The sequence below is a fragment of the Columba livia genome, chromosome 19 (genome assembly GCF_036013475.1).
Source record: "Columba livia isolate bColLiv1 breed racing homer chromosome 19, bColLiv1.pat.W.v2, whole genome shotgun sequence".
NCBI classification, from domain to species: domain Eukaryota; kingdom Metazoa; phylum Chordata; class Aves; order Columbiformes; family Columbidae; genus Columba; species Columba livia.
Window position 1 is genome coordinate 3,957,022 of NC_088620.1, and position 17,967 is coordinate 3,974,988.

The window sequence follows — 17,967 nt, forward strand, 5'->3', positions numbered from 1 at the left end:
TTTAACTCCTGGCTCCTTAGTCATGTGTGTGGCATCATGCACACTGGCTGGAGAGGGGAGCACAGCCGGCACAGCAGCTTGCACCCCGCTATTGTCCAGAGCTGAGGCTTTTGGACGTTACCTCCACGCAGATGCTGGTCGGCAGCAGAGTCTCAGGTGCTTGTCCTCCTCTGTGCCTCTATGGTAAGAAACTTTACCTTAAAGTGTTGATGTTATGAACCCCAAGGGCTGTTTACATCTAACGACTGATTTGATTATATATGTATATGTATATTTTTTTTTAATCATCTGCTGTGCAGACTCATGCGGACATCTCCTCCGCCCTATGTCCTCGCTCCTTGGCAGCTGGACACCTCATGTCTTTGCTCCCGATCCAGTCCTGCTGCCGTCTCCCTTTTGAATTTGGGGCTGGGTGCTGTGAGCTCTGGAGGACAGCCGGCAGGATCAGGCCCTGGACCCGGGGATATTGAGGAGCTGTTTGTGATGAGCGGTGTGACAGTCTCGGTAGTGTCTGGCTGTGATTTGGTGACAGGGAAGAAAATGCAGAGTAACACCCCCAGTAACACTGGTGTACCAAGACACGGGAGTTTGTTCTTCTGCCTGCCAGGAAATAGCACCCAAAACCCCCACCTTAAAAACAACCCCTTTCTGCTCATCCTTTTCTTCTCCATTTGGGCTCCCATGTGCACTGATCTGAGAGTCTGGAGTTTTTCTTTCATCATAACACCTTCCCAGCACTTCTACTTCCCATGCTGGAAATGAAGTACAAGTCAGAAGCTGCAACCAAGTGAGGAAGGAGGTGAAATGTGGTTTGTAGTGCCAGATCCCGGGCTGACCGACCAGAGCAGCTGGGAGGCACGTCTGGGGGCTCTGGGGAGATGTGCTGAGGCTGGGGGGGACACAGGATGGGGACAGCTGTTGGAGCAATGTGGGGACCAGCAGCGTCGTGGGTCGGGGAGCCCCTGACCGGCGGGCAGCCCCTGTGTTGGAGCCAGAAAATGGAGACTAATCCCTTCACCCCCCCACTGTGAGCAAGAGGGAATCAAAAGCAGCTGAAAATCGTGGATTTCCCTTTCTATTTGGGAAAGGGATGGCGGAAAAACAGGGGAGGAGATGGTCAAGCTACGGGACACAGCTCCATCTTTTCCTACTGTCTCTGCACCCACAGCCACTGCCCCGGGGGAACCAGCCCTGGCCATCCATCCCTGTTTCTTGTGGGGTCAGCACAAGGCAGAGGCGAAGAAGCAGGGAAAGGGAAGTTTTCCAAGGGTTTGGCTTTTGCAAAAAGGTGACTCAGTGCGTACCCCGGCTGGCGTTGCACCTGCGTGCCACCGGGTTACGCGCCCACGTGTAATGGAAACACTGACACTGGTCCTTACCAGCACATCGCTAATAGCGAAGGGTAATTAACCATCGATACTGATATGATGTTCACTGCTGAGATGACAAAAATTGACCTGCAACAACGTTGGCTGCTCAGGAATGGATTAATCGGCCCGTCCTTTCCGTGCCACAAGAAGATCAGAGAAGTTTGGGGGTCAATGCTGCCTTGCTGTTGCAGAAAGTCTTGCAGAAACTGGATGAGACCTTGGGGAGCAGCTTGTTTGACTCACTCTCTGATCCCTGACCCTCTTGCAAACGCTCAAGCATGTTTTCTAGCTTTCCGGGGCAGAAAATTCTTAAAATCTTAATTTCCGCCCAAAATGAGGTTAGTGCCATCACAGTGTCTGTCTGCCTGTGTCCTCTCTCCCCAAATGACTTCTGAACCCACTGGCCTGCTTCATGCAGGTTTAGCCAAATGCTCACAGAGAATTAAGTCTGTGCAAATGATGAAACGAGATGGTTGAGAGGAGGAACAGAATCTTGTAAACACTCCAAAACATCTGTAGCATGAGTTCATGTATTATTAGACACCAGAAAATCCACGTGAGAGGTGCCGCTTTACAAACACTTTAACCACAAAAACATTTTCATTCTCAGTTCAGACACTGAAGACAGTCTGGAGACACAAAACCATAGGAAGCAACATGAGTAGTTCCAGTGCTCACAGGATGGCCTTTGTATTTTAATGACAACTGAAATTCTTCAGCACTCAACGTGATCCCTGGAGCTGAGACTTGAAGGAAAAACAGCATAAATCATGGAACTGAAGGTAAAAAGTGGGGAGGGTCAGCAGCACCGCGGCTGGACTGAGCTCCCCAACGGGACTCGGTGGCACTTGCCGAGTGTGTTGATATTTGTGCCACTGTAACACGGAGATAAATCTGGCCCTTGGCCACCGGTGTACAGTATTGTTTGGAAGAACACCGCTTCCCCATGCCAAAAAACCCACAACAAAAAGAGTTTTGCTGCCCATTGAGAGAGACACTGGAATAACTTCCCCCCACTAAAACAATGTGGAGCGGAAACCTTTTAAAGTGGCAATTACCGAAGGGAAAATCATTTTATTTTAAACATCCTTTGTCCAAGGCACTAACAATACCTGGGAATTCTAAAAGACTTTTACGATTCTTAATTGACTTTTCAGCCATGTGACTGTTCCATCTCTGCAACACCCGCTCAGAGCTGGGCAATGAAACTTTCCCTTTCCAGCTCTTGCCAGCCTCTTTTCCTGCCTCTCACGTGGCCGGCACCACTAAGTGTGTGCTCCGGCTGTTAAAAAGCAGAATATTTTCGTGTCCGCTCACCGTGCCCCAGACCGAGGTGAATTTGGCCCAAATGCGGCGGCAGGGGCTGCGCAGTGTCGGCATCGCCCCAGTGCCAGCTGCCGGTCCAGCTGCTGGACGTCTCTTCCTCCGGCTCCTCGCCCTCGTCCCCACGGCTGCTCGGGGCCCTCCGGCTCCTCTCTCGGCTGCTCACTTTCAATCACGTCAGCTCCCGGCTCCGCCGCAGCCTGGCTCCAAGGTTTCACTCCTCACTTCGCATCAAGTCAGCTTTCCTGCAGCTTTCACAGCGGCTTCCCGACGCCTCTGGGTTTTGATGTATGCTTTCCCTGACATTTGTGCAGCTGAAGGAGATACAGGGCCATTGTTGGAACATCCTTTTCCATATCCCCCATTAAGAGGCTTTGTTCCTGTTTAACTGGATTTCTTATTTTAGGTTATTTACTTATGGTATTAACATTTTAAGTGTGGACACTTTACTGTTGCTTCACTTATTTCCAGGATCTGGCATTTAAGTCTGTTCTACCTTATTCGTATACTGGGCTAACTCTCTGTACTAAGCCTAGGCTGCATGCAAATATGTTTTAATTCGCTACCTGTAGCTCTTCAGATCAGCTTGGCGCTGCAGCCTGTTTGGCTCCCATGTTTAACCTGGTCTTTGGATATAATTTAATCTTGTGCAACATCAATCTATGTGCTACTTCCCTGTGCTTGTGCTATGGCATCACTTTTCTCTTGAACTTCTTAGCAGCTTCGTGGCACCATTCCCTCCCCACGTCATTCCTGCGATAAGGGAACGTACGGTGCTGATCAGGTTCGGGGAGCTGAGTCTGAGTGTGCTGGGGCAGTGTTTCCATCAGTTGTGATAGTCACACGGTCACAAACCTGCATCCCGGTCCCCAGGGAGGACACGCAGCGTGGGGTCAGAGCACGTTCCTGGTTACAACACAAGCGCTCAGTGATGCTCTGTACGTGCTGGTATGAACCCTCACAGGAGGACGGCCAGAATAAAGCACCCTCCTGCTCCCCTGAATGGAGAGTGGGACCCAAAGGCTGGTCCGAGTTCCCCGTCTGTCTGTCTGTCCATCTGGTGCAGGCTGTGTGGCTGTTCATGTCACTTCGGGGCTGCAGCATCGCTGCCCACCTGTGTTGTCCAGGGAAGGTGTGAGCGCAAGCAGGGCCAGAGAAGGGGCCGGGATGGGAGCTGGGGTGAGGGCAGGCACTCCACCGAGCAGAGCTTCTTCATTATCCACTGGGATTTCTCTGCGGATTGGTTGCCAGAGCTTCTTGTTTCTGAGAGTCTCCTTTTACACGATTCAGCTCAAAGTGTCATTTGGGCTGGTTATTGTTGGTGGAAAAACGTACTGCCTGCCCTTGAATGTATTTTGAAAGGTGAGCAGAGCCAGAGCCACCTCCTGTTTCTTTTCCAGCCGGGCTCACGAGCCTGAGCACGGAGAGCACTCACTGCTGGGGGGTGTTTTGGAAGGGGGTGCATGAGGCTGAAAGGGGGTTTGGGCAGGGATGGGGCTGCTCAGCGCCACACCAGCATCCCAAAGCTGTGACAGCAAGTGATGCTGCTCCCTGTTCCATAGTCGCTTACCAGCCAGTTGTTCACATATTTTGCGTATTTAAGAGCAGTGTTTTGAACTGAGCTGATGCTCCCAGTCTGGCCCCAGTAGCATAGTACAAAGGTACTGGAGGAAGGAACAGTTGTGTGCACAGAAAGTCCAGCACACACATTCCTCACCAAAGCTTGTAGTGAGGGGAATAAGTTACACCCAGTAAATCCCTTCAGAAGTTGAGGTTTTTTTGGGAAGCGATGCAGCTGAGAGGCAGATTAACTTGGTTTTGTGCATCCGTGTACCCCTGGCTGCTCCGGGTCTGAGCGGGGTGTCCTCGAAGCAAGGGCTCGGGGGAAAGTGACCCCAGCTTTGGGGGTCCCTGCAGGGCTTGGGGTGCTTTCTCAATGAAACTGCCAGTTGGACCTTGCCCAATGTCACAGTGATCGCAGCTATATGTTTCCAATATATAATGAAATCTCACTATGTCATTTTGTTTTTCTGGTGGATGAGGAGGGCTGCTTTGATTTCAGAAAGGAGTTTCCCCTATCTCCAGTGGCTACACCCAGTCCCATCTTTCCCTGCCAATTTCTATGGCTTTATAACCTTTCTCCTCTTTTTACCAGTGATTTTTTTTGTGTCCTGTTACACAGAGGGCCCATGCGAGCAAGGGATGGAAGTTACAATAACTCCGAGCACCTGGGAGGCTTGAACCCACCAGACACTGATCGCTAAGCAACATGGAAAAATGTTTTTCCTGTTTTCCTTTTGGTTATAAGCACCTTAGGTGGTATTTGTTAAAAGAGCTGACTGAAACATTCTGGCAGAAAGGTGATGGGGAGATAAAAGCTGCCTTTAAAGACAAACAGCTCAAGAAATAATAGTCTTTACCAGGGGAGCTCTGGTGTGTCTGCAGCGTGTCAGGCTTCAGCAGCTTAATGCCTGCTGAACCCTGCACTCGGGGGAGCCGTGACGGAGAAACACGTGGAAAAGCAAAACGCCGCGACCCAAAGCTGCAGCTGCAAATCCCCTCAATGTGGGGATGCCGTGTAACAAAACTCACGGCGTGTTTTGTGACCCTCTCGAAACAGCGAGCCTTGTGCTGGTTTTGCTGCATCCCCCTGGCACCAGTGCCCTGCGAAGTGCTGTGAGGTCTCTTGGTGCTTTTCACAAGATGGACCCTGTTGTCTTTGGCTTTCTGGGCCAAATATATATATATATATATAATGCCAAATATATAAATATATATATATATATATATATAATGCCAAATATATATATATATAATGCTAGTAGTTATATTTTTCTTCTTGTTTTTCTGAGCGTTTTCTTTTCACTGTAAATGGCTGTGCAGCACTTCGCTGTGAAGGTATCAAGGCGCCTCCCCCCAGAAATGCCCTCACAAAGCAAGTTGTGCTCAGTTGTTTCCTAGAAAGTGGCTCGATTCCCTCCCACCCCGCGTTGCCCTTATTCTGCTGAGGTTTTAGAGGTCAGCAAGCTCGAAAGAACGAGGTTTGCTTGTCACTTGCTGCCCTAATGGAAGATGCTCAAATACTACAAGCAAGTGCATGGCATAAGAAGCACGATTGAGGGGAAATATTCCTGCAAGCTCTTGAGTCTCTGAGGCTTGTGGCATAATTGCGTTGCCTTGCCGAGCTCCAGGAGCCGGCAGGCTCGGCAGGAGATGCCGTAGCCCAGCTGTGCGCAGGGGCTGCAGGAAATGAGACGCAGAATAGCTGGATGGAGGGGTTTAGATCCTAATTGCCCGGGGATTTGGTGCGCTTCCTTTGCTAGGAACTGACAATAATTAGGAGCTTGCCTTGCTGTGTTAGGCATTTGGCGTGTTTCACAGAGGCTGAAGGAGAGTGGTGTTCCTCAATTAACCCAGCGTTTAATGAGTAGCTGCCCATGGGGGGGCTGTGGGGACAGGGGGGTTTGCAGCTGGAGAACAGGTGCCACCCGCAGAGGGGACACAAAGTGCAGGAGAGCCCGAGTCAGCCTTTGTCAGCATCAACTGCCCCGGATCCGAAATATTTGGCGGAGAATTTCCTAATAATCCATATTTTCTGTAAGCCGCGGCAAGTGGTGTGTGGCTCACCCCTATAATCTAGTTAAATAGGGACACTGATGGTGTTTGCAAGTGCGAATTGGATCTGCAAGGGGCTAAGGGCTGGTGGTTATCTGTTGGTCCCTAAATTTTGGGAGCAACTGCTCTGATCTAATGTCTGTATACAGATTGTACTGAACAAGGCATTGTTTTCCCTTTTTACAGAAGCTCGGAAGTTTTTTCCTCATCCTGAAGTAGAAGAAATAGTATTAGTTTATTATTATTATTTATTATAAAATAATCTTCCCGTTGAGCCTGAGCAGCGGCAACTATTTCAAATTAAAATCTGAATGTCCAAAAAGCTTTGATTTAGGACTCAATGCAAGTGTAGCAAACAGCCTGACTTTTAGTGAAGAATTCTTTTCTCTTGGTAGCACTTTTCCTCCTAAGTGCCTTACAAACAGCAACAAAAAGGGCTTTCCCAGCCCCTACAATAGAAGGAAGTGGTGTTGTCTCCATTTTATAGCGAGCAGCCTGACCCAGAGCACTGCGGGGATTTACTTGACGTGCTTTGTGAGCTGGTGCCAGAGCTTGGGACGGAGGATGGATAATGCTGTAACTCCCCAGAAAACAGCCCGGTTCCCATCAGAGGCAGCTGATTTGGGTCCCGGTTCGCTCGCTTGTCGAACAGGGAAAGCCGGGGGTGTGTGATGCTCGCGAGGGGCTCGACTGGAGGCGGCTGGGGCTGATTTTTGCCTTCTGTGGCCAGGGCTGAGATCAGCTTTTTTCTCAGTTCTTTGGCATATGTCCTGCTGTAGGTTCATTGAGGCTCAAAGGAAATGGGTTTGGTGGTGCCCTGGGGACAGTGACAGGAGCTTTGGGGGTGTTTGCAGGCAACTGGTGCTGTGGAGAAGGCAGCGACCCCTGTGTGAGTATCTCTGAGCGATGCTTTGGGGTGGGCAGCCTCACTTGCTCAGCCTAGGGCCTGATGGAAAGAAATAACAAAGCAAACCAGCAATATCGAGCACGGGAACTGGGTCACAGTTTCGTCCTGTAAGAAACATGCTGGAAAGCGCTTCTTGGGAGCGGAGCAGGGAGATGAAAGGGAAGGGGGGCTGCAGGATGGAGCTGAGCGGGATGCTCAAAGGCCACACGTATGTGCTTGTAGTGCTGGGGAGAGATGACTCGGGGTCTGCGCTGGTTATTTAGAAACAAACTAAGGTCTGAATGTGCAGGTCCTGACCCAAATGGATTGAGCTAAACCAGGAAACTGTTTCAGAGTTTGCAAAAGCCCCGTTGTATTACCTGCTCAGTGTTATTTACCAGGCAGGGCAGCCTGCGGGCCGGACGCTGCAGCAGAGGAGCAGAGATGTGTGCTCTGTAGATGCTCCAGTGTTGGCCATGTGAGTTTGTATTTATTCAGCCAAGTGAGTGGCAGAAAGAAGCGAAATATGGGATTCCCCCCAGCACCCAGTTCCCGTGCCCGTCTTTGCTCAATGGGACTTTTACAGCTGACGTCAATGCAAAATGCTCAGTGTGTTGTGAAAAGCTTTTGCTGAGGTTGCCAACTGTAAAATGATACATTTATGTGTATATATATATATATATTTTTTTTTTTAATTAGTCACTTAAGTGTTGATCATTTTCTTAAATCTCCTGCTCCTGGAGTCATGTGCATATAAAATAATTGCATTTTTCAACAATTTCTAGACTTTCCAGGGTATAAGGGAGAAACCCGAGGGTGTGATCTGCGTGTCCCCTTTTGGCTCTTTGCTTAGAGGCAATCAAGAAGCCCTGAAAAGTTATTTGGTTTGAATCTTGCAATTTTCAAGAGCGTGGCCCCTCGCATTTGAGTGTTTGGGGTTAGTTGTGCTGAGTAAACATCCTGAACTTGGGCTCCTGACCCTGCTTTGAGTGTTTTGCTTTTCAGACCCAGAAGGTTCCCAGGAGAGGAGAAAGGAAACTGGCTGGCTATTTTTAAACCCTCACAGTTGCTTTCCTGCCTTATATTATTTATTATCCATTATCAGAAGTGTTTCTCCCCTGAAACCATCTTTAGTGGTCGATCAAAGAGCTGCATCTTTCTGTAGAGGTCAGACAAAGCTGGAGGGTTTTGCCAACTGAAAATGAGTACCGCTGTTATTTATTATGTGTACTCAAGCAGTGCCAAGCAATTCCAGCGGTGGGCCATGATGACACTGCCCTGAGAGATAAACACCAAAGAAAAGCGCAGTCTCCCTCCCAAAGAGCCTACAGCCCAGCGTGGCAACATTGGTTTCTGCTGGAGAACCAGGCACTGTCTCCGGTTTCTGTATGTTCTGGGTGAAACGATGCACGCCACCAATCTCATTTCGTAGCACATCTTGCACTATCAGGTGGTTTCTGCATGAGACACCAGTGGGTCTAAGGACACCTCTGTGCGGAGCATCGTCATGTCCTTTCTGCAGCAGAGAAAGCTCCAGTGATCTGACCAGCACCACAGGGTTGTGATTCTGTACCTGGGCAGTGTTTAAATCTATGTTATCCTGAAGGTGTGGGGCTGCCGTGGACAGCACAAGACCCTGGTGCAGGGCTGGATTCCCTTTTCCAGGGTGTCCCGGGAAGTCCCCTTGACCCTCTGTGGCTCTAGATAAGCAGGACAATAGCCCACATCTCTGGCAGCTTTGTTAATCCTTTCCTGCCCAGGCAGGAGCTGCTTGTGCCCTCGGCAGCGCTGGACGTGTCAGGCTCAGCTCCATGTTCTCAGTGGAAATAAAGCTGCGGGGCTGGAAGGCCCTGGGAGGCCGATGTTATTTCAGCTGTGCAGGGAGCTGAGGCGTAAAAGTCTGGATTTTGGTGTTGTCAGCAGGAACTGCCTGGACAATGTGATGCAGTTTATCAGCAGCATGTGAGGAGGGAAGGGGAAGAGCCAGGGGCGGGTGAGAGCACGCTGTGCGCAGCACAGGGGGATGGGGAATGACAGTTTTGCCTGTTTCTCTTTGCCTCTGAAAACACAATTACATTGCAGGTTTCAGCATCATCTTGGGGGGCTCTGGGCCTCTTTAAAGTGGGATCTGCAGCCCTGCTGGCCCCTGGGCCCACTTCGCTTTCCCCAAGTCCCTACTGGGCTGAGTGCAGGTGCCTCGGTCCCTGTTTGTCACTTTGCCTGTGCTTTGGGGACCTGGCATGGAGAAGGGGTCAGGCTCTGCTCCTGGCCCTGGCGAGCTGCAGGGCCTTGGTCACATCCCTTCTTCTCCTCGGGGAGGACACTGCCTGCCGCCCCCATGGTGACTGTGACTTTGTCACCCCTTGAAGTCCAGCTGGGCAGTGCTCTGAATGAGCAGAGTGCTGCCAGTGGGGGCTGAGCTCATGTGAGGAGATAAAACTTGTCTGTTCAGGCAAAAGCACGTGTTGCTAATATCCATGCGCTCGAATTTAATACGTTTTGTTTGGGTGGTGGTGTGTGAATCTCAGACCTCGGTGCTGCACCAACCCCTGGTGATTCAATGACCAGCTGTACAGCTTTGCTCCCTCCCGCCCCATTTAAACCCCCCTGCTCACCCCTCCGGCTGGGGCTCCGGCAGCATCCCGCACCCCCCGAGCTTCACTCCTCCGCACTCTCCCTCGCGTTTTTTTCTGGGCTCGGGGTTTTTTTCACAGTTCATTCGCCTCAATGTGCCCCCTCCCGCGGGGGGCCGGGCCGTGCCGAGCCGGGCCAGCCCCCGGGGCGGGCGGAGGCTGCGGGAGGAAATCCAGTGCCTGGTTTTACAGCCTCGCTGGCTCCGTCCCGGCCCCGCGGTGACATCAGGCTCCTCGGCGGCGGGGGCGGCTGCGGGTTCCCGGCGCCTGCCCCGCTGCTGCGGGCGCTCCCGCACCGCTCCTCCCGCCCCGCTCCGCCGAACCTCCCGCTGCCGCTTTCCCGGACGCCGAGCATCCCACCCCACAGCGGTGCCCCCCCGCCCCGGTGCGGCTCCCCGGGCGTCCCGGGGGCGCTGGCGGGGCCGGCGGCGGAGCGCGGCGGCGGGGATGCGGCGGCGCTGCCCATGGGGGGCCGCCGGCGCGCCCCCCCTTCCCGCCACAGCGCCTCGCCGGGCCCCGAGAGGATGTTCGAGGGCTCCCGGCGGGCGCGGAGCCTCTGGGGGGGCGTGAGGCTGGAGGTGGCGGGGGAGAGCAGCCCCGTGGTGCTGCACAGCTTCACCCAGCTCGACCCCGACCTGCCGCCGCTGGAGGTGAGTGCGGGGAGGTGGGGGGTGGTTGGGGGTGTCACTGCTGCGGTGAGTTTGGGGGGCTCAGCTCTCTGCACGGAGCGGATCCCCTCTCTCGTTTGGGATTTGCCGCCTGCCCGAAGCTGGCCCGGAGTTTGGTAAGGGGGCGGCTGTGCTGCTGCACGCAGCACTGTTTGATTTTATTTAATAAATGGGCACCCCTGCTTGATCTTACCATGTGTCCATATGCCGTTGACTGGCAGGCAGGCCGCCAGGCTCTGCTGGGTGAAACCAAAGAGATGCTTACCCTCAAGATGACCAAGGAGGGGGGCAGATTGCTAAAACCCGGGGCTTTTAACATTTTCTTTGAAGTTCTGGCTGCTGGAGGCAGGAGTCTGCACAGATCTGAGCTGCTTGTGAAGGCTTTGGGCTTGTCCAAACCACAAGTGTCCTCTAGGAAGGTTACGGGCATCGGGAGGACTTTGCTGGAGGATGCAAAATATTTGTGCTTCTTTGGATTCGACCCTAGGAGGTTCAGAGTCAGACTGGTCCCCTGGAGTGGTTTGTTTGATGGCAGTGGTGTGTGGAGGCACCCAAAATAATCTGAGTCAGAGCTGTGCCTCTTTTCTTAGTAATGGATGATCATCTTTGGCGTGCCAGGAATGTCACTGATTCTGAGCAAAGGATGTGTTAGGAGAAGCACAGCTGGAGGAAGGTTTTGGCGTTCAGAGGTGCGGGCTGGTGGTGCAGGGGTTAATATCAGCAAGGGTCAGCAAGTCTGGCTTCACTGGGATTTAGAGCCAGCTGCAGATGTGCTCCTCAGCTCTGGATGCTTCCCACTGGAGGGGGGTGGCGAAGCCAGGGGAATCACCAGTAAAACGTTTTGAGTTACTGTTTAGATATCCTTGGGGACAGCCAGCTTTTCGGGGGACGACAGTGCCTTCTCCCAGCACTAAGCTATCTACCCCATAACCTGTGATGGGAAGTCTTGGTCACCCATGGATGGGAAGGGATTTTCTCGGGCTCTGTCTGTATCGGTTCATCTCTGGCCTGGTCGCAGGGGCTCCTCAGCTCTGCCAAGAGTTCATGAAAGCTCCATCCAGCTTATTTTCCCCCATTTCCCCTCCCTGCCTCTCTCTCTTGGGGGTGGGCGTACTGACATTGTTTGGAGTACATCATCTGGTTCGTGTTATGCCTGGCAGGAAGTCCAGCCGCTCCGGGAGGCCGAGGGGCCGCGCTTTTGGCAAGGGGAGCAAGAGGAGTGGGGAGGAAAAGAGGGGTGATGCAGCGAGCAGCTCGTACCCCAGGGGAGAAGCTGCCTGGCATGTAGGAGCCCACATGCACCCCAGCCAGAGGAGGCTCCAGAGAGGGATTGGCAGCATCTTGGGCAATGGAAGTAAAAAGCACTGGGGCTGAGGGCAGCTTGGCATGGCCCCCCCAGCCCTGAGCAAGTCCCCATGCAGCAGAGAAACAACTGCCCCCCAGACCTCTTCTGAAGTCACCTTCACCCAGGTTTCTGCTCCGGGCTGTACGCGGTCCCTGCTGCGTAATGGTCGGAGCACAGTCCCCGCATCCCCGCATCCGATCGCTTGCGCTTTCCTCCCTGCCCTGCAGACAAATTCCTCCTTTCTTTGTACCATCCATTTGCAAGCGATGGCAAGGAAAGGTGCACCCCAGAGTGGTGTATGGTGACCCGCTGCCTCCCAAGCAGCACTGAGATGCTCAGAGAGCTGCTCAACTCCAGTGTGTTCCCATGCAAGGGCCTCCACATTGCTCGCTGTGCCCCACGGGGCAGGTTGCGCTTGCTGGCATTACAGCGCACGAGTGGGGAAAGGGGAAAAAAAGAGACAAGTGTCAGTGTTGTGACAACTGTCCTGGCAGCAGCCTGGTGTGGTTATAATCCTCGGGTAGAGTTACTCTGCAAGATGCACGTTGGGAGGGGAGAGTGGATTATTTGAATAAGAAAACCCCTGGAGACCTTCAGTGTTTTGCTAACCCCGTTAACAGCCCCGCAGCGCTGCCCGGGGTGCGCGGTGGGAGCCTGGGGCTGCCGCCTCCGCCAAAGGGAGCTGTGCTTCCCAGGCTCGGCCTGTCCCTGCGCCGGGACGGAGCTGGTTTCGGTGGAGCTGTGCCAGTTTACGGGGTGGATAGGCTGGTCCCACAGGGAATAGAGGATCCCTGGAAAGCGGCTGGGCAGGTTGCGGGGAATGCGGATCTCGTTTTCTGCTCATCACCCGACCTCCCCCCCCACCCAGATGTCAGCAGCGCGGACCTTTGCCTGTATCCCACAGCAACGGTATCGATCACCCGGGCATCGCTTTGAGGTCCTACTCGAGGTCTTGTGGCCACGTGTTGCCAAGTGTTCTTGCTGTGATTTTAACTGCAGAGAATGGAAAATCTGAACTGACTGTCTCAAGCAAGGGATAGAGAGAGAGCTTTGCAGACCTTTTGCTTTTGACCTTTCCCGTTCTAATCCATCCCAACTCAAGAGCAAGTGCCGTTCCTTCCGCAAGTTGAATTCGGTGTCTCTCCTCCTGGTCCTTGCTGAGCAATCGGACCATAAACACCCCTGCAGATGACACAGACTCAAACTTTCATGAAGCTGACATTGTCAAACCTCCAGACAAAGGGCTGGGTTGACGTGTATCAAAAAAGCTTGTGTTCTCACTGTTCTAGCTCTATTTGTTTTCCGAACAATTAGGAGATTTTCAGTTGCTAAACACATCCTAAAAACTTGAACTGCTCAGCCCAGATGGCCTTGGGGGTCAGTGCTTGTTCTTTGCAGCTGGGAAGGAGGCGAGGGAGGGGCAAAGATATCTCTTAAAAGCCATTTTAATTGCCTTGGAAGAAGATCCTTTTCTCCCAGCCTGTTCTCCTCCCCCAGGCACAACCCGATATGCCCCTTGCAGTTTGCCAGATGAACATCATCTGTTGGTATTTCTTGGATGGGGACCTACCTTCTGGCTCCCTTCCAGAAGGGTTTGGAGCTGGCGGCGAGGCCAGGAACAGGCTGAGATGCTGATTATTGGTGGCTGGTGCAAGATGGGAATAACAGAGGTGGGAGGGATTTTTAATTATTATTTGATATGGTTAGAGAGGAGCTGGAGAGAGATTTCTAAATGTATTTGTATAAGGATCGTGTTGCTGTGCTGTGTTTGCATAGGGGTGGGAAACCCCCAGTGCTGGGATCTCATTGAGGTTTTAGTGGATTTAGTACCAAGTCTGGCAGCCCTGGAAACCAAAATCTTTGTTTATCTGCAAGCTGGATGGGCAGCTCCCCCCCAGGGCCACTTCAGGGGCCCCCAAATCACACAGTTGCCCCACTACAGCCACCTATTTTCTCTCTGTCGAGGTGAGATTACCAGACAGAGGCAACTAAGTGCGGTCTCTGAGGATTTTCACGCTTCCCTGTGCCCAGGTTTGGGGTGGGATGAGCAGAAAGAGCGTCAGACCAGCTGTGCCTGTGGGGATGGGTCTTGCTCAGCTGGCACCGCTGTTTTGGAGAAGGGGGGTTGGCTGTGACCCCCCTCAGTTAGGAACTGAGCATGGGCTGGTTTTAGGGCCACCTGAGTTGGTCTGGCCACTGGAAGGGCTGCAGCACCAGTGGCCCCTCCATCACCCTTTCTGCCTGTCTAATCGCCAGCACTCTGTCTGTCCCCCGAGGGACGTGTAATTGAAGGAGCAGAGAGCTTATTCAGGTCACTTTAGACCACATTTAAAGCCTGGGCATCCCCTGCTTGTACTTTCTCTCAAGCCGTTATCTCCAGAGCTGCCTAGTGACTGCCTTTGAAGCAGATGTGCTCCTTTTATTCAAATACACACTTGCAGCAGGGCTGTTTCAGTTCTCAAATACTTTCAAATACTTCTTCATCTCCCACAGACCCAGCAAGAGGGGGGGGAAAAATGTCGTTGCTAGGGAGCGGGATTTGGATACAAAGCTGGCTGAGCTGCTGGCAGGGGGGCCGGGGGGCTCCAGCACAGCTCGTGGCGGCTCAGAATTTCTGCATTGCTTTGGTGGGATGGCACCTGCGGGGCCTGGATGGTGGGGGTTGAGTTGTAGGACCCGTCCCCTCCATAGATTAATTTGTTCATCCTGTGCTGTTAGCGTGCGTGGTGCTGGGTTAGACCCAACGGCAGCATCCATGGCCTCTCCGAAACGCGTGTCGTTTGCTGCGGGGGTTTGCGGGACCTTTGTTCTGTAGGCTGAACGGTGGGGCTGGCACAAGGAGGGACTTGGTGCCCAGCGAGACCTGTTGAGCATCGCTCTGCACCGCAGCCTCTGCCTGGGGAAACTGGCAGCAGGGGAAGAAACGAGCTGTTTGGCTGTTTTAGTTGTCAGTTTGTCTGATTCCTGTCCCCACGCGGGGACTCACCCTCTCATCGCAGCAGCCCCAGTCCCACTGGCTCACAGAGTTCCAATAAAGGTGCATTTGGACTTTGCTCTTGAGTTGTTAGGGAAAGGGAGCACTGAGCTCCGGCACAGGGCAATCCCTGCTGCTCAGGGGCTCTGCCCAGCAGGGTGGCCTTCGGAATGGGGACATGGAGAGGGACCGGGGCACTCATCCTCTTCCTCCTTTCAGGGCCATGTCTTGTTAACTGTTCAACGAAGGTTGATTAACATCCTTTGTCATTATTTCTCATATACATCCATCAGGAGCAGAGGTGATGCACAGTGAGCCTGCTCCAGGCACACGCTGCCCGCTGGCACGGGAGCAGCTTTGCTCCCGTGTAATCTGGTGTTTGCAGAAGGCTTTTGTGGTTGGGATTTCTGTTCTCTTCACACCTGGGAGCAGCTCTCCCAGAGGTGACAGGAAAGTCCTTTCCTAAATCTCTGCTGTCGCGTGGTCTGCAGCGAGCAAAAACGGGTCTCCTTCAGTGCAATGAAGTAGCAGCTCCACAGCACCTAAAACCTCTCTCTCCATGTGATTTTGTTTGTTTTGTTTTGATGATGTTATGCAAATAATCTCTTAAGTCTTTGGTTACATTCCCCAGGCTGCCTTGGTACAGGCTCTTATAGGGCAGAGCTTTTACATTAGATAACCACCACGAGTTTCTCTCTAACATACCTGAGGGTCAGGAGTTATGTGGCAGCTGAATGTCGGGGGAGATTAAGCACGCACAGAGGCATCTGCGTAGCCTGTTTCACTTGCGTAGCTCGACAGCAGCGGGTTTGTTTTCATTACACCGTTGGTATTTTGATGAGCCCTGCTGTCAGAAACACGCAGCGATGGGGAAGGGAATCGTCCCGCTCCGCACGGGCGGTGCTGGGTGCCCATGGGACAGTGGGCACAGGACAGAGGTGGTTCCAGCTGCCAGGGACCAGAGAGTCCTCAGAGCTGACAGGGGAGGAAAAAAGTTGGTTTGACTTGGAAACGGGGCAGATTGGAGAGGAAACTCATTGGAGGCAACTTCATCTGGAATGCTGAGGCATTATTTTTAGAGTGGCTTTTCTTTCTGCTAACCACGCTTTAACAAACAGCAGCTGAGCTCAGGGCCTGTGTGGAAACCTGCTTTTCAAAGGGCTCGCTACCCGTCTTACCAGAACTTCTTTTCATGTGACGGAGCAAAACCACACAGCCTTTCCCTGCTCTTTGCAGTGGTCGGGTCTCCGTGGAGACTCGCAAGCCGAGAGCCTGCGCTCGGCTCCCCGCTCGAGCCGCGTTTTCGTTTGCGAAATGATGTGTTTAGTTTGGGTTCACTTCTTAGAGTTGGAACTAACTTCAGGAAACGGTCGTTTAGCCAAGCTGGGCAAAGCAAAGCATGTTGCCTGAGACTGGCGGGGTCAAAACTCAGCTGTGGGAAGAGAACAAGGATGCTGAAGCACACACCTTCATGTGGTGGGGGTGTTTGGGACCTCACCTTCCAGTTTAGGCTTTTGTTCAAAGACACTTGCTTAGAAGGCTCCTGTGATGACCTGCTGTTGGTGAGGTCTGATTCTGTGCAGATTTTTCAGAGCCGGGCTAATGCTCGGTTTGGTTTATCATCTTGAAGCAGCCCGGCTTTTCTCCAAATGTTGCTATTTACTTTTGATTATTTTTATTTGTTTTGTAATGGATATTTGGTCCCAGCTGCCATTGTGCTGGTTGGGGCCCTGGCCGGATCCCTGTGCTGAGCAATGCAGTGGCAGTGACTTGCTGGTGACCGTCACTGATTACTGGGTTTCTAGACGACGTGGTTTACTAGATGCAGTCCCGCTTGCGACAGTGAGAACGGGCATTAAGACAGGCCCAGCTGGTCCCTCCCTCGCAGACGCGCTGGGGTGACTCAGAGTGTAGCTATGGCTCACACCAGTGTCACAACAAACACTCCCTGAGGTGCTTCTTTGGGGGGTACTCCACAAACCCCATCTCTCCCAGCCCTCATTCCTATGGATTTCAGTGTGTTCCTCAGGAAAACTCAGCTCTGGGAGGATGGGGCTGCTTGGGGCTTGACCCATCTTAGTCCAGGCACAACATCAAAGGAGCCGGGGGAGGAAGGTGGGCACCTCTGTGCTCTTTGCACTGATGCTGCCCCATGGTTACTGTGCACATCTTTTTGGATATCCCAGCGTTTGTCCCCCAAAATCGTTTTAAATGGGAGGGTGAGCTGCAGGGATGCTCACCTGTGGCTGGTGAATGGGGCAGGGTGGCAGGAACAGACAAGTCGGGGTGGGAGCGTGTCTGCACGGGCTTGCCAAAGTGCTGTGGCCAGGAGGAGCAGACTTCTTGCACGGTGTTTTACCTGCCATGAAAGAGCTCTAGTAACGTGAGGGAATGCTTGTCTGCAAATGCCTGCGGTGACCCAGCGCTGGGTTGAAATCTCAATGCTCACTGTCCCCGAGCGGATGCGGGTATGCTGCTATGAACGCTGGTACACCTTCGTCATCAGTAATCACTGGAAAAGGGCTGTGTCTTTAAGTGGCAACGGAAAGCACGGTTCCAAAAATCTATGCTGAGTCAGAGTAGGTGAGAAAGTGGAGCAGCCCTGGGTGAAGCTGCCTGCGGGTCCCGGGTGATGCTCGGACGTGGTCCAAGGCACCTACAAGTGCAGGTCTGGGGAGAGAACTCATCCCAGCGCCCCGGCTGCCCGTGTCCTGCCCAGACACCCGCGCTCCTCGTGCCACAGCCACTCCACCCTCCGTGTGTGCAGGATCCGGCACACCCAGCACTCAGGGCAGGGACTGCGTCCAAACCTCGCTGCTTGGGCTCCCAGTGTGCATGTTCAGACACTTGACAACAAGTGGTTTTTTTTAAGGTGTTGTGGGTTTTTTATCCTTTTTTTTTTTTTTTTTTTTTTTAAGTAGTTTTCTCCCCAAAGGTGCCAATTAAACTTAAGTTCTCAGTTGCTTCAGCTGTGGAAATCAGACTTTAATTCGACTGAGCATCCTGATTGCAGACCCCTCCCGGGTGTTGGCTTGTTTACTCCTGCCCCTGTACCTGCTTATGTAGCACCTACTGCCTCGTTGACACCTATTTAAGTAATGCTCTGAAGGTGAGATTTTCTTGATTACAAAGCAAAAGTGCTTGCTCTTCCCC

The 17,967-nt window shown here is 52.7% G+C and overlaps 2 protein-coding genes across 10 annotated transcripts in view; one reads left to right on the top strand and one right to left on the bottom strand.

Annotated features, from left to right (window-relative positions):
• RPL7A (ribosomal protein L7a) overlaps positions 1 to 9,292 on the bottom strand; it is an 80,664-nt gene extending 71,372 nt beyond the window's left edge. Inside the window, exon 1 of the mRNA XM_065035724.1 lies at positions 9,287 to 9,292. Coding sequence (XP_064891796.1) covers positions 9,287 to 9,289 — 3 coding nt within the window. The 5' untranslated portion in view covers positions 9,290 to 9,292. The remainder of the gene's footprint in view (positions 1 to 9,286) is intronic.
• RALGDS (ral guanine nucleotide dissociation stimulator) overlaps positions 1 to 17,967 on the top strand; it is a 55,841-nt gene that overhangs the window by 21,402 nt on the left and 16,472 nt on the right. For 2 of the 9 annotated variants that reach the window (XM_013370616.3, XM_065035694.1), the window contains exon 1: positions 10,012 to 10,477. The exons of 5 other annotated variants lie outside the window; for them this stretch is intronic. In XM_013370616.3, coding sequence (XP_013226070.3) covers positions 10,292 to 10,477 — 186 coding nt within the window. In that variant the 5' untranslated portion in view covers positions 10,012 to 10,291. Of the gene's footprint in view, positions 1 to 163; positions 184 to 10,010; positions 10,478 to 17,967 lie in introns of those variants that run through there. 2 more of the 9 variants (XM_021280045.2, XM_065035693.1) reach the window with 2 other exon arrangements.